This window comes from Corythoichthys intestinalis, chromosome 2 (genome assembly GCF_030265065.1).
Source record: "Corythoichthys intestinalis isolate RoL2023-P3 chromosome 2, ASM3026506v1, whole genome shotgun sequence".
NCBI classification, from domain to species: domain Eukaryota; kingdom Metazoa; phylum Chordata; class Actinopteri; order Syngnathiformes; family Syngnathidae; genus Corythoichthys; species Corythoichthys intestinalis.
Genome location: NC_080396.1, coordinates 55611710 through 55626170, shown reverse-complemented (window position 1 = coordinate 55626170; position 14461 = coordinate 55611710). Strand labels below are relative to the sequence as shown.

The following is a 14461-nucleotide window of genomic DNA, read 5'->3' as shown; positions in this document are numbered from 1 at the left end:
GACACTGAAGATATAGTTTACAGGAACTCTCTGGTGAGACCAATAATCACTTTACTGGAACTCCACAAAGGCTCCGGCATGTCCAGGACACTAATTCTGCGCTCGCCAGACCAAATATTTTTCATTGCGTTTTCCAGAGTAAAAACCATGACCTGGGATTAAGTGTGATGAGGCTGATGAGCTGAGGACCCGGAGGGCTAAACACAAAGTCCGTCAGCCAAGGCCGTTTGCGCTCCATCTCACAAATGATAAGGGCTTCTATTGTAGTGAGAAGGATTAGGGGGTAACGAAGGACGTGATAGGAAATGAAGAAAAAGGGAGATTGGCCAACCACTTCATTGCAAATAGATCTACAATTGTGTCTTAAAATAAGTACAAGTTTACCTCTTCCCACTACTCTTCCAATAGGATATTATGGCAATAGAAATGGCCTTGGGTCCAAATTTGTCATAACTTTAATGTGCCTGCGACATCATAAAAAAAATCTTAAATAGCATTATTATGTGAATTAGAATCATATTTTAAGACGATTCGACTATATAGAACAATTTGGCTAAACGCAGATGACGAGAAATTAGTCTTTTAATCTGCTGTTTAGCCCTGCCTGTCATCATAGCGCTCTAGCCTCCCCAGCTGGAGGATGACGTCGGCAGGGTTACGATTTCATCTGGTTTAGAATTCCGCCCATTGAGGGGGAATTATTCAGAATGAGGAAAATGCGACGAAGAGAGCAGCAAAATGTCATTGTTCTAATCTCTCTGCTCCAATATTTTTAAAGGATATTCTATTAACCTGAGTATTTTTTCCCAATTGCTAAATAAATGGTATGGTCATGACAAGTAATAGTCTTGTGCAGGGGTGCACATAAGTGGTCCGCATGCGCGCATGCGTACTGGACGTATACAAACGCGCTGGCCCTCAACGGTTTCCATACGCTTTTGCGTACCGATGGCTGACCACTGTATTTGCGGCGGACACGAGATAATCACTTCTCAAAATGTCGGAGGCAGGCCCCACTGAGTAATTATTTCCGTGTTCCCCCACCCCCGTCAAAGGACAGACAGACGACAGAGACGTCACCGGAGCTACCGAAAAAAGGACTTTTGCTGAAAAGTGGCTGCAGGAGGTACCATAGCTAGAAGCAAATGATGCTCGCACGGATATGTGGTACAAAATTTGCTGTGAGAATTGCTGATAACGGCAGCGCATTTTATGTTGGGTCCAAGAATTTCAGCCATCCAAACTTTGAAATGCACGAAAAAAACAGAGCATGTGGCAATTAAGCAAACTATCGATGTCAGGCAGCACCCCACTCGCCCTATGGACAAGTGGCGGAATAAAGTTAATTAAGAGCAGCGCCATGCACTGACAAACGTATTTTTGCTCGCATTTCACAAAGCTAAACATGCACGTTCAATGAGCTCTTATGAGGAGGAGGACATCCCACTTTTACAAAGGCTTGGAGTTAATGTGGGAGCCGCATAATGCCCTTTATTTTGAATTAGTACTGCTTTTATGTTTATTTCTTTACATTTCACTGCAAAGTAATGGCAATTTTGTTGTGCCAGTTGATGTTAATCAGGCATTAATTGTTAATATAATTAATAAAAGGTATTTGGCTCTAACTAAAGCTTGTCATAATTTTATTGCATCAGGCGGGTAGGCTCTCAAGCTCAATGAGGACCAAGTCACATCTCCAGGTCCTCCTCTGAGAACCTGGGCAAAAAAAATATGTGCACCCCTGGTCTTGTGCTAAATGGAATATGACATATTGAAAAAAAGCATTTATTCAGTACGACATTGGCAAAATTACTCCATAATGGTCAAAACTATTGACTTATTGCACCTCCCGGACGATATTTTATGCCACCGTAGTCAGTCCGGCTTTTGTCATTTTCCTGCCCCGGCTTCGGAAAGCATAAACAAACCAGCTAGCCGAAATGCTAACCTGAACCGAGCCGCATTAAAAAGTCTTATAGACCCTACCCACGTGACGTCACAACTCCTTCCTCCTGACTGGTGCCGCCCAACTGTCTGTCAACACATCATGTTTCCCTGTTACGGCTACGTACATTCCTCCTGTTTACGACGTGTTTTTCTGCTCGTTAACATTAATAATCAAAATGGTGAAGGCGTGTGTGGCGGTCGGTTGCAATAACAGTGAAGATAGACGGAGAAGAAGGAGAGACTTGAAGTTCTACCGGATTCCGAGAGACCCGGAGAGAAGAGAGCGAGATGGGCTGATGCAATTCGACGAGAAAACTGGGCTCCAAACGATTACCACAGATTATGTAGTAGTCATTTTATATCTGGTAGGATGCATTTAATATATATTTAGAGGGTTTTGGGCTGACAACCACAATTAAGATCATTGCTAGGCTAATCGCCGACAACATACACGTATGTATGTAGTGAGAGTGCTATCGCTAAACCATATAAACATTAAAAGCCCTTACTCCATTGACAAACGACATGAAATACATTAGACTTGACAGTGGATGTTAGCAATAACAAAAGATTTTGAATTGAAAATTTCGTAACTCACCTTTCCAAGCACAAGATAGATTCCTGCCGAATTTTCGTGGACGAGGACCTGTTTCACCCAACCAGCAACGAAGTATTTATAAGCCTCCAAGCTCTTAAAGTTTTTCAAACTTTCGTGAGAATAGGCTGATTTTGTGTGGACAAGATAGTTGTACAGTTCAGGGTAGCTAGCAGATGTCAGGCAAATACGGCGGAGACAGCGGGTCGAAAAACATCGATTTAGGCATCAAATATGGATCTGGCGAATGGATAAACTGAAGCTTTTCCACATAACGCCTTTTATGCAACGCATCAAGTGAGTTTACGGCATCCGAAAGCACCGGGTCTTCCATGAAATGCATTATTAATTGCTCGATCAATTGAGACCATTGATAATACAGACACAAAATGACGGACAAGTGGGCGGAACCATACAGCGAGCAGGTGATTTTGTGACGTCGGTGGGTAGGGTCTATTCTCGCCTTTTAAAGCAAAAAATCACACAAAACTACTCTGGACCATGTCACACGGCGGCAGGGTTGTCAATTGTCTTCACTGATCGGGAACTTCCACGGCAGCGAGCGAGTTACAGCTCGTCATTCCCCTGCTGCGGGCACGGGCAGGAGAGCTCGTTTGCAGCTGAAGAATGACCGCCAGACCAACCGGACGACGTCGGAGGAGCGCTTAGCTGCCTAAGCCCAACCCGAGGATAGTGGTCTATTTCCGGACACATGAAGAGGGCAGAGGGGGGCTGGAAGTCTGCATAATATGGAGAACCGCACGAGCATAAGCCAAGTATAGTGCTCCCCAGGCGGGCACGCGATGAGGACCGAGTGGGGTGTGCGACAAGCCGCCGGTTGTCTGCCAAGTGGCATTCTCCATGGACAAGGAGCATTTTTAGCCATAAAATGCAAAACACCTCCATATTAAAACGTGTGCCATGATCCAAGTATTTGACAGAATACAAAACATGATGTTTACTCACGTCCTCGTAAGTCCAATGGTCCCACAGTTGATGGACTTGTTTTGGCCAATCTAGGGGTGGGGGTTTCTGAAACCCAAAAAGGCTTACACGCCGCTTCCGGTGCAACAACAAAACCCTGCAGCACATTTGGCCGGCGTGATACGAAAAATAAAGAAATCCGCAAAATTAGCTGGATCCACAGTCAAGCATGCTATATAGGAATGCTGTATTGTGAGATGCTGACCCTGGTGACATCACATTCGCATTCCTCCTCAAAACAGGAAGTTATTCATTTTCATGGTGCGGGATGCAAAAAATTGAATAAATAAAATGATCTTCCACACACATCCAAGCGGTCCTTTTCATCCAGGAGCATAAAATACCGTGTGAAATATTGAAATAAGCATGCTTTTTGCTGTCATAGGCACTTTAAATCTACAGTATAGGAGAAGAAGAAAAAATGTTACATAAGTATCAAAAGAAATGAACTTCAGTGAAATAATTAAACTGTTTTGAAGTCTGTTCACTCCAACTTCAACTGGTTTATACTCCTGACTCAGTTTCTATTTGAGTTTGCCTTTTCTTTAAATATAAGCCACAAATATTCTTCAAAAGGGGAAAACATAATATTTAATGTTTGTGCAATATGCTGCATGATGATGTTGTTAAATTCAAGCAAACACTAAAAAAATTCAAGTCAGATTTGTTCACGTGGTTCTTGAGGGGCTCTTTATACATGAATCACTTTTACTGTTATTACTTCAAACTTGAAGTTCATGTTTGAACTGATTTTTGCTGTTTTATTTATTGTGGCAATAAGGCTGGGCTACCAAGTGAAAAGGCTAAATATTTGACAGAGTGTTAATAAACACTTAGTCAACCTCTGAATTATCTGTAACTTGACTGTCACGCATCGTAAGAGCCAAAATAAACCAAGTGTTTTCATTCCAAACTTTTTGGCTGACAGATATGATTTGCAGTTTACGAATGTGATCAAATTATCCGCAGTCAATTGAGGGAGTTTGTCATCACACAAGAAATATTTACTATTCAGCATACGGCAACATGAGCCATCTTCAAATGTTTGAAGACGAGATGGAGAGCAAAAACAGACACTTCCACCTTCATCTCCAACTTCCTTTATGCGTCTCTGAGCTCCCATTTGACTTCATCTTGGATTTGCAGTGTTTAGTCATTTTTATGGGAGGTCTTGACCTAACCCCACCACCAAGCACTACCAGCATGCCTGGGAAGGAGACTGCTCTTCAACAAACGGATCAGGAATGCATTGGGGAGGTGAGTGGGAAACACAGCACCTCATTGTTCTACCTTGACATTCCCATCTCTGTTTTAAAATCATAGCCTTCTTCTAAATACAAGCTCTGTGTCGCTTTTGTAAAATTTTGCTCTCATTCCTGCCCGCCGCCTCCTCCCTCATCATCCCACCTGGCACTTTTCCCTGCAGCTAAAAATGATACACTGACAGTAAACTTCAGCACTTTTATGTAATCAGGAGGGGAAGCTAAGTGCAAATCTATTACAGGCACGCAAGATTTACGACCATAATCTGCTGTGAATTGCATACCTGCGCATGTGTGTTTACCGCGACATGCTTGAAAGAATGAACAATTTGGACGGATTGGGAGTCATGAGGTGGTTAGTCATCAGAACAGGCCTGTCTGCGCTTGTAGTCGCACAACACTCCTTAAAGCTCCAGCCCATGACATTGATGAAATCTAATATGCTTTTACACTACACTAAGAAAAACTGAAATTCCAGTTTTGACAATCCAAATCGCCAGCTGTGTTGTCCAGAATCTTGCCCTGACAAATTCAGTTTCTGGGATTTAAGTAAAGAATGACTCGTTAATACTTTGACTTACAAGTTCTGTGGCAAGCTTGTAACGCCATTTACTCTTAAGGCATATCAATCTTCCCAAATGGGATGAAATGTCATTAATCAATTTCAGCCCCTTATGTATTTTTTTTATTTATTATTTTTTTGCTTAAGCTTACTTTGGCAAAATATAAAAACAAAAGCGAATGTAAAGAAATAAACTGGTTTGATGAAGTATAACTAAGTCAATGATCATCTTGGTTACGCTTTCATCTTGTATTTGTGTTTTTCACTCTTTGACCCATTCATTAAATAGCTGAACGTGGGGCATCTGAAGGGTATACTGTAATTTAAGTTCAGGCTTGAAGTACAAAGGAAAACATACCGTAAATTTCGGACTATAAGCCGTTACTTTTTCCCCTCATTTTGAATCCTGTGGTTTATAGTTCAGTGCAGCCTATTTCTTGATTTATTTGAGTTAAAAGGTAACACTTTATTTGACAATTATGTACGTATTTTTCGGACTATAAGTCGCAGTTTTTTTTTCATAGTTTGGCTGGGGGTGCGACTTATGCTGTGGGGTGACTTATGTGTGAAATTATTAACACATTATTATATTATTTCACATGTTATTTGGTGTTTTGAAGTGACACTAATGGTTTGGTAAACTTGTTAGCATGTCCTTTATGCTAGTTATCTGAATAACTCTTAATAGCTATGTTACGTTAACATACCAGCCACGTTTACATTTCGTTGTTCATGCATCATGTAACATTATCATACTGTACACCTATTCAGCATGTTGTTCTCTATTGTATTTTTATTTTAAATTGCCTTTCAAGATGACATTTCTGTTCTATGTGTTGGATTTTATCAAGTAAATTTCCCCCACAAATGCGACTTATACTCCAGTACGACTTATATATGTTAATTTCCTCTTCGTTGGGCATTTGATGGCTGGTGCTACTTACAGTCCGAAAAATACTGTAACTAACTCCATTTATGTCCAGTCCGAATCTTTTACATCCATTCAAAAGTGAGATAATTTGCCCGATGACACTTAATGACATCTGTCATAAGCATTCATTAATGCTCATGACAGTGTAATAATATATTATATATTTATATATTATATATATATATATATATTTATATATATATATCATAATTGTCATGGTCTTATGACAGTTTTATGACGCCGCTGTCAAATAAAGTGTCTTTTGGTGTGAATATCCCATACTACAGTGAGGAAAGCTGCGGCTTATTTATGAACGAATGCCGTTTTCATATCATATTTGGTGCGTCAGTCTTATAGTCAGGTGTGCTTTATTGTATGAATATTATGGTGTATATATTCAACCAAGCAATGGCTCAGAATCTAAAACTTTCAAGTTGGGGATCTCATAAATCAAAGTACTACATGAACACTTAAGTTTCTAACCAGGAGGTCAGCATTGATTTTGATGATTCCTTTCAAAAGACATTAAACATGTATGAAAATAAGAGCTGAATACATATGCACAGATTGAGAACAATTGAGTGCTGAATCTCTGAGTTATAGCAAGAAACTCATATCTGCTCATCTGCCAGGATTTTTTTGGGCAGACCTAAAAAAGGGTCTGGTGACGTCATCTAGAACTTTCTGGCACGCCCCTACCACCATTTAAGAACCAAACACACTGTCAGTGGCTGTCTGGCTGGTACAAGTTCAGGTTCCTCATTTACTTCGCCATCAAGTTCTGCTACAAAGTTACAGCCACCGATCCTTCAAATACACCTATCATCAATCAATCATCTCTCACATGTATATGTTTTATTTGAGAAACAGAAATTTAAGGTTTGAAGCTGTGGTTTAGGTCTTCAAATTAGTTTGAAGACAAGAATTGGGTCTCCAACGAGGGTTTGAAGACAACAAAAACTATACCGTAGTTTTAATTCAGGGTTTGAAAAGAAGTTTGGGGGTTAAAAATATCGCCTGCATTTCAAATGATCAAACCAAGATTATTGTTATAAGAATCAGGGTTTATAGTGTGTGTGTTGGAGTTACAATACAGGGTTATTATTCAGAGCAGCAGTTTTGACATTTCCATGAGATTTTTCAGTCTGATTGACTTTTGTAATCATATCCACAGGTTTCAGGTACATAAAACAATCAAAATTAGAAATGAGTAGGCGCATACTTTTGTGTGAAAAGCAAAAGGAGAATTCTAACAAGAATGTGGGCTTGTGCATAGAGTTGAACATGAAATGACCGTGGAGAATAAAAGGCATGCACATTGTCATTGACTATGTTGTGCTTCCAGGTCAGGGATGATGCCGAGACATGTAGCATTCCTTCCATTGCAGAGGAGACACGTTAGCCATGGGGAGAATTCCACTGAGCAATGATAATAACGCCCATGACAAATATAAGCAGCAAACGACAGTATAGCAACCCAAATAAAACAGCGAAGCCAAAGGGTAAGTGCAAAGAGACACTCACAAAGGAAAAACAGTATGTATTCAATCCCTTACCTTGACACACGTCTTTGACTTTTTCATAGCCCTCCTTGCACTTGCAGTGCCCGACTGGCACCACCCATTCTCCATCCACGGTGCAGTACACGCGAGGCATCTCTTCACTGACGGCGTTATCCACGCATATGCCGCTCACTTCCCTCAGAGCCTGGTTCTCGCCCCCAGCCACAGTTTCAGGGAAGGCTGCCAGGCTCATTACTGTGGCGGGACAGGTTTTGTAGTAAACCCTGACCGACAGAAGAGCCACACAGGCACCGATATCTTGAAAAGCCAAGTAGAAGCCTTTCCGGGAAAGGTTCTCCACCACCCGAGTCTCGGTGTTAATACGCAGTTCGTTCTTGCTGGTGATTTCATCAGGAGCGATAGTGGCCACTTTCTTGAACTGACCCTTGCGGAAGGTGGTGCCTACGTCGACATCCGACTCGGAAGTGAAAAGGTTGAAGGTTTCCTTACAGGTCATCGACACGCCGCCGAAAGAGTTGCAGTCACGTACAATGAACTGCAGCTCCACAAAGACCCGTGAGGCTGATGGTCGCCGCTGAATAAAGGTAGTGCGCAGCCAGTTGTCTTGTTCACGTTCGCCGACGTTGCAAACCGAGTAGGTGTAAAACTGAGAGCCGTTCAGAGTCCGTTGGACCACCTCCCACTGAAAGACAAAGCAGTGTGTTTAAACTAAAGCAGGGACCCATTCACAATTCTTTTTGATTAATATTTATTTATTCAGTAGGTGAATGCTACAGAAGGTGTAGGTTATACTGTAGATTTGGTTCTTTATGTCTGTCCTTTATGTTCGTGTTCATCAATCCGTGACCTCCCACTCTCACTGGAGCGGTTGGGATGAAGATCAGCACCTCCAAACCCAAGACTATGGTCCTCAGTTGGAAAAGGGTGGCGTGCCCTCCCTGGGTCGGGCATGAGATCCTGCCCCAAGTGGAGGAGTTCAAGTTTCTTGGGGTCTTGTTCACATGTGAGGGTAGGAGGGAGCGGGAGATTGGCAGGCGAATTGGTGCAGCATCTGCAGTGATGCGGACTCTGCACTGGTCCGTAGTTGTGACAAAGGAGCTGAGCCAAAAGGCAAAGATCTCGATTTACCGGTCAATCTACATTCCTACCCTCACCTATGGTCACAAGCTGTGGGTCGTGACCGAAAGAACAAGGTCCCGGATACAAACAAGAAATGAGTTTCCTACGCGTTTGTGTCCAGGCTCTCCCTTAGAGATAGGGTAAGAAGCTCGGTCATCCCGGTGTCGAGCCGCTACTCCTCCACGTTGAGAGGAGCCAGTTGAGGTGGCTCGGGCATCTCGTTCGGATGCCTCCTGTAAGCCTCCATGGAGAGGTGTCCCACCGGCGGGAGGCCCCGGGGACGACCTCATAGCTTATTAAACTCAATTTCTCATGGTTGCTGCTACGAGGAGAGTGCCCACTCTACCAAATATGGCAACGCTTTGACTTTGGCTGCTTAGGTGGAAATCTGCTCTCTCAGAGTGTTTGAATAGGAGTGACTAGATTGGCTGAAGTATTTGATTTGATGTTATATCAGGAAAACAATATGGGAAGTTGATTTTTAAAGGTTTGGATAAAAATACTTTCAGAGAATCTTGCTCAAAGAGAAATTTAAACATAGTAAATCTTGGTCTGCAAATTTCTGTTTCAAAACAGGGCTAATCTGCATAATAATCACTTCCACACAGGATTTCAACACCCATACTGGGCTGGTTGAAGGTTCGCTGGCAGGCACCATCTTGAAGGTTTCCTTTTTCTGTCATTTGTAACATTACTTTGCATTAATTTTCGAAAGCATACTTGACAGCTTCTTTACAGTAAATTGCCGACATGGTGACAGAGCGCGATTTTGTTTTGTGATGTGTACATGCGATACATACATGGCGTATAATTTTTGTTATATAAATTTTAACTGGATTGGGTTTTTTGTACATGACACAGTGACGTCATGGTCATAGGGGTCGTTTCAGTTCACCCATTTCCGGTTTGGTGAATTACCACAGCAATGTATGCATAGTCCTGAGTAAACAGCAAAGTATGAGCCTTTTAACAGATATAGTGAACATTGTAGTGTTCCAATGTTCATACTGTCATCCAACTTTAACTGTGTTTTAAGCAACCCCACAGATGTTAAACTCACTTGTGATCATGTGTTTTGCTCTTTCTAACAACTTGCTTTCTTGTACCCCGCAGTGTATGAAGACATACAATCAAAAAGAGAAACGGATTGCAGAACTGTAAATTCACTTTTATATTAATCTCAAAGATTAGCCGGATCCGATGACGATACTTACTTCTATAGAACAATTGTATAACAGGGATGAAGATGGCGTACCAAAGCATTAAGCATCCATCTAATTGGGAGATGTTTCTTAAAAAATACTTCTTCATGGACCCAGTGCCAAATAGGCTGTACACTTGCCATGTCCTTTTAACCTTATTTCACACCAATACCAAAAGCAGATTAAAAAAAAAAATCTAATACTCTACACACACCACAGATTTTAGACATTTTCTATATAAATAACAGGTCACATTAATATTACAATAAATCCACCTGTACATTTTATTGCTAACCAGTAATAGTCTATTAGCATATTGATAAACTATATCTACTGTATCCACAACATTGGTGGTTAAATTAGATATACTGTTGTTTAACTTGATTTTACAGCTCATCTCTAAACTGCTCTTCTCACCTCTCGAAGAGGTTTCACATAGTCAAGGTAGGTCTGTGCTGTGTTGTCCTGCAGACACTACGTATAGAATAACTGTTTCGAACCCAGGAAAGATCGAGATTCATTACTTTGTGTATTTAGACATCATATCAATGATGTGTATAATTGGTACAACTGGGAACAGTGAATAACAGTGAAAAAAAAACAATGTGTGTCCTTGAAGCACAGTGATGCTGCCTAGACATGTTTCCATAACTGCGGTCAATTTAGCTTAGCTGATTTCATACTGTGCTTCTTTTGAAAGCAAACAAATCATTAATTTAAAAAAATAACAACAAAGAAACATTTATCATTACAAACCCTACATTTGATGCGCAAATTGGATTCCTATACTTTAGTGTAGTATGGCTGACAGTGTACCACATACAGTACAAGGGTTCAGTCTCCGCAGTTTAAACCTGGACTAGATTTCCATCACTGCAGCTAATAACGTCACTGCACGGACAGAAAAATGGATACAGTGTTCATGCAGTTACGAATTTTACGCTGAACCAACACAGCGTGAGAAAGCAGTGGCAGCTCCCACATTATTTCCAGTCCGTTTTCCGACACCGCATTTACTGTATACTAAAAGTTGCCACAAATATTTCTGGAAAAGCCACAACATGTTTGAACACAGCCTTGGCTCTCAAGGAACAACTGGCCCCACGGGGCCTTTTAAAGGCAGGCAAGGTATGCAGCTTTTGTACACATAAACTAGCTATATAAAATGTACGTGACCACCCCTGATATACAAAGTGACAGAAACGTTGCATTTAAAGCAGAGGACCACACGTTTGAGCCATAAGCACATAAAACAAGGCTATTTAAAGTAATTCGGACTGCTCAATTACTCTGAAACCACATTAGGGAAATGGACAAACACGTCTCCAGTATAATAAGCACAGCATTAGTGTGGAACAAAGAACCCATTTTCATTTGTTTGAGAAACTTTTGAAGCAGTATCTAGGACTATTAAACGGAGGGCTCCCTCTCCTCTGAAAAGGAGGCCGAACTTAAAAGTTAATTGCTTGCTAACATACAATTGTGCATCCCGAGGCTCCAAACCACAAGAAGCCACAAGTATTCCCAGTTCAGGGCAAGCTGCTATTCTGTCTGCCTGAGCTTTGGTGGAGCCCAGACGGGCTCAACAGCAACTTCACCCCATTCCTTCTCTTACGCAGAGTCAACAAGTGGCACATTTGACACAAAAAGGCTGAGACCTTTCACAAGCACACCACACAAGTCAAATGGTCAAATATTTCACACAACTGAGGCTTGGCCCTTTCCTGTGCAAAGTCTCCGTGTGGGCAAATTCCAAGTGTGTAAAACGTGTGGGCGCTGTGCATAGGCGAAAGCGATACTTACCCCGGGTTTGTCCCCCTGCTCGAAAGGCCATGTCAACCAGCCCAGCTCGCCACCAGTGGCCTTCATGTCCAAAAGCACCTCTGTGTGTGGAGACACCAATAAAAAGTCAAGCACTATAAAGGTGGACATTTCAACAATTTCATAATCATTGCCAGCCATGTCCTCTTTAGGGTTTCCCTCAGATGGCTTTTATAGCATTTAATTGTTATTTCACACACAAGGTGGTTAAGAAACATTTTAAACCAAAAAAGAACAACCACCCTAACGACCACAATAAAATACAAAAGTTAAAAAAAAAAAAAACCTGCTTATCAACAACTTGGGAGGATTTAGTAATAAAATATGTATTCAACAATGTGAGCTATTATGCAACATCAACACTGCTGACGTTTTTAAAAGTTTGATTGCAAATGTTTTACTTATGCAATTGAAAGGCACTTGTACTTTATTTGAAGAGTAAAAAACAAAAGGAACTGTACTGGTTTAAAAATACATATTTAATAGACTTTACGGATAGCGACACACTTTATTCTTATAGGTTTGTTTGCAGTGATGAGTTAAAAACTGTATTGCAAATTACATTTACAGTACATTCAATGTAACGATTCACAGAAGCACTCGACGCTGCCTGCGAGCGGCATGTGAAACTTGTATCAAGCTTTGTTAATCACTTTATTATGAATAAGCATTGAAAAAGGTTATGGATAACATTACCAAAAACACTAATGTTCAATCTCTAGGCAATCTCTGTTCAACTATTAAGTCCTTACACAGCAAAAGTTTTAATTTGAAAAGATGTTAGGGGGGAAAATGAGTAACACAACAAAGTGACAATAGACGTGTTAATATTGATAACGAATAACTACCACGGACAAAGTGCTCAAGGTAGGCACGCAGTATAATAATGTATATAGCCTGCTGTGAAACTTTCTTGTTCTCCGCGTGGCTTTCGACTCCAGGGAAAATCATCGAACTTTTGCAAGGACTTACCTTCTTTGCTTTGCAAGGTGACGAGGATTCCATTGAAGAGCACATAGGTGAATATTAAAAGTGATCGGAGTCCTGTGAAATATTCCATTTGTCCCACTTGCTTGCTTGCTCGCTGTGCGCTCTTGAGCTGCGACTGACCGACTGAGGAGCGCCGCTTCACCCACAAACACGCGCGCGCACACTCCCATTCACAAAGTAGAAACGCTTGCACACTGGAATGTGCGCGTGTGTGTTTGCGCGCGGGGGCGGTGGAGGTGGAGAAGGAGGAGGAAGACTCCTTCTGAGAAACCTTTGCTGCAGTCAAGAACTTTTGGAAATGTTAGGTGACTTCCCCAAATTGTTATACTAGCGTCAAATTGTGGACATCTACTCAAAAGTTGTCATTAGATTCACTGCCAGCCCAGATCACACAGTATATGTTGCGGTAGTTTGTAAAAGAAGGACATTGTTATTGATAACACCCATTGATGGCAACAGACGTTCGATAGAGTGATTCACAATAGATTTATTTATTATTAACAGTGTTTGGCACGTAAGTTTAAAAAAGTAATTAGTTATAGTTACTCACTACTTCTTCCAAAAAGTAACTGAGTTAGTAACTGAATTACTCTATAGTAAAAGTAACTAGTTACCAGTGAAAGTAACTATTTCCGTGACTTTAAAAAGAAGTTGTTGTATGTCAATGAATTTGAAATTTTCTGAGCAGTATCCGAGTCAGTTGAATAGAGAACAGAAAGGTAGTTGTGTTATAGAACTTTGTAATATTTATTGCACCTCACCAGCAACAGATTTATCCTACACTTGAAGTGCAACAAAAATAAACAGTAAACAATATAATAAAATAACAATCAGCAGTAAACAATATAAAGTGAGTTTAATGAATTAAATCTAACTCTCACAACCTGAGACAACTGGTCAAGTCGACATAGCCTACTGTACTTCATGTGTTTTGACTTGAAATAGTATTTATATCTCCACCTCATAAAGGACAAATTTTCCTCTGAATGCTCTGCCATCATATCCCTCTGCATCTGTTTTGCGTGTGTGTGTTTGCCGCACGCGCTGTTCTGGTTTGTGTGTGAAAACACCGGCTCTGATTGGCTTACCATGACACATGACTCTAACCCTAAGCCAATCACAATGACTTCCATCGCATCTATCCAGGTGGTGCATTCAGGTAGCCTCTTCCCCCTACTCCTCCCGTCACCCTCAAAGCGTCTGCCGTCCTCAAGATGGAAGCAGCATTCTTGCTGGCTGACAGTGGGGGATGGGAACGAGGCTGGCATTCAGATGTAGCAAACACAGAAACGTTAGCAAGCTTTGGAAAGCATTGTCTAATTGAATGAGCAGGGACAAACATCCTGGAGTCATAAGAAATATGTGCTGTAATATTCTGATACAGCATAATCTGAGGCACCCTAAAGTGCACACGGCGCCATTATTGTTTTGCTCACATGATGCGAGAGAGAGTTAGAGACCCGGCCTGCTGAAAGCCGTATGTTTGTGTTAATGTTGACGTTATATGTGCTATTAAAGAAACAGA

At 41.2% G+C, this 14461-nt stretch overlaps 1 protein-coding gene across 1 annotated transcript in view; it reads right to left on the bottom strand.

Annotated features, from left to right (window-relative positions):
• The window catches only part of epha2b (eph receptor A2 b), a 57948-nt gene extending 43751 nt beyond the window's left edge, over window positions 1-14197 (bottom strand). The window contains exons 1-3 of the mRNA XM_057860547.1: window positions 12919-14197; window positions 11929-12008; window positions 7838-8486 (exon numbers count right to left, since the gene is read on the bottom strand). Of these exons, the coding sequence (XP_057716530.1) occupies window positions 7838-8486; window positions 11929-12008; window positions 12919-13006 (817 nt within the window). The 5' untranslated portion in view covers window positions 13007-14197. The remainder of the gene's footprint in view (window positions 1-7837; window positions 8487-11928; window positions 12009-12918) is intronic.
• Between the last annotated feature and the right edge of the window lie 264 nt (window positions 14198-14461).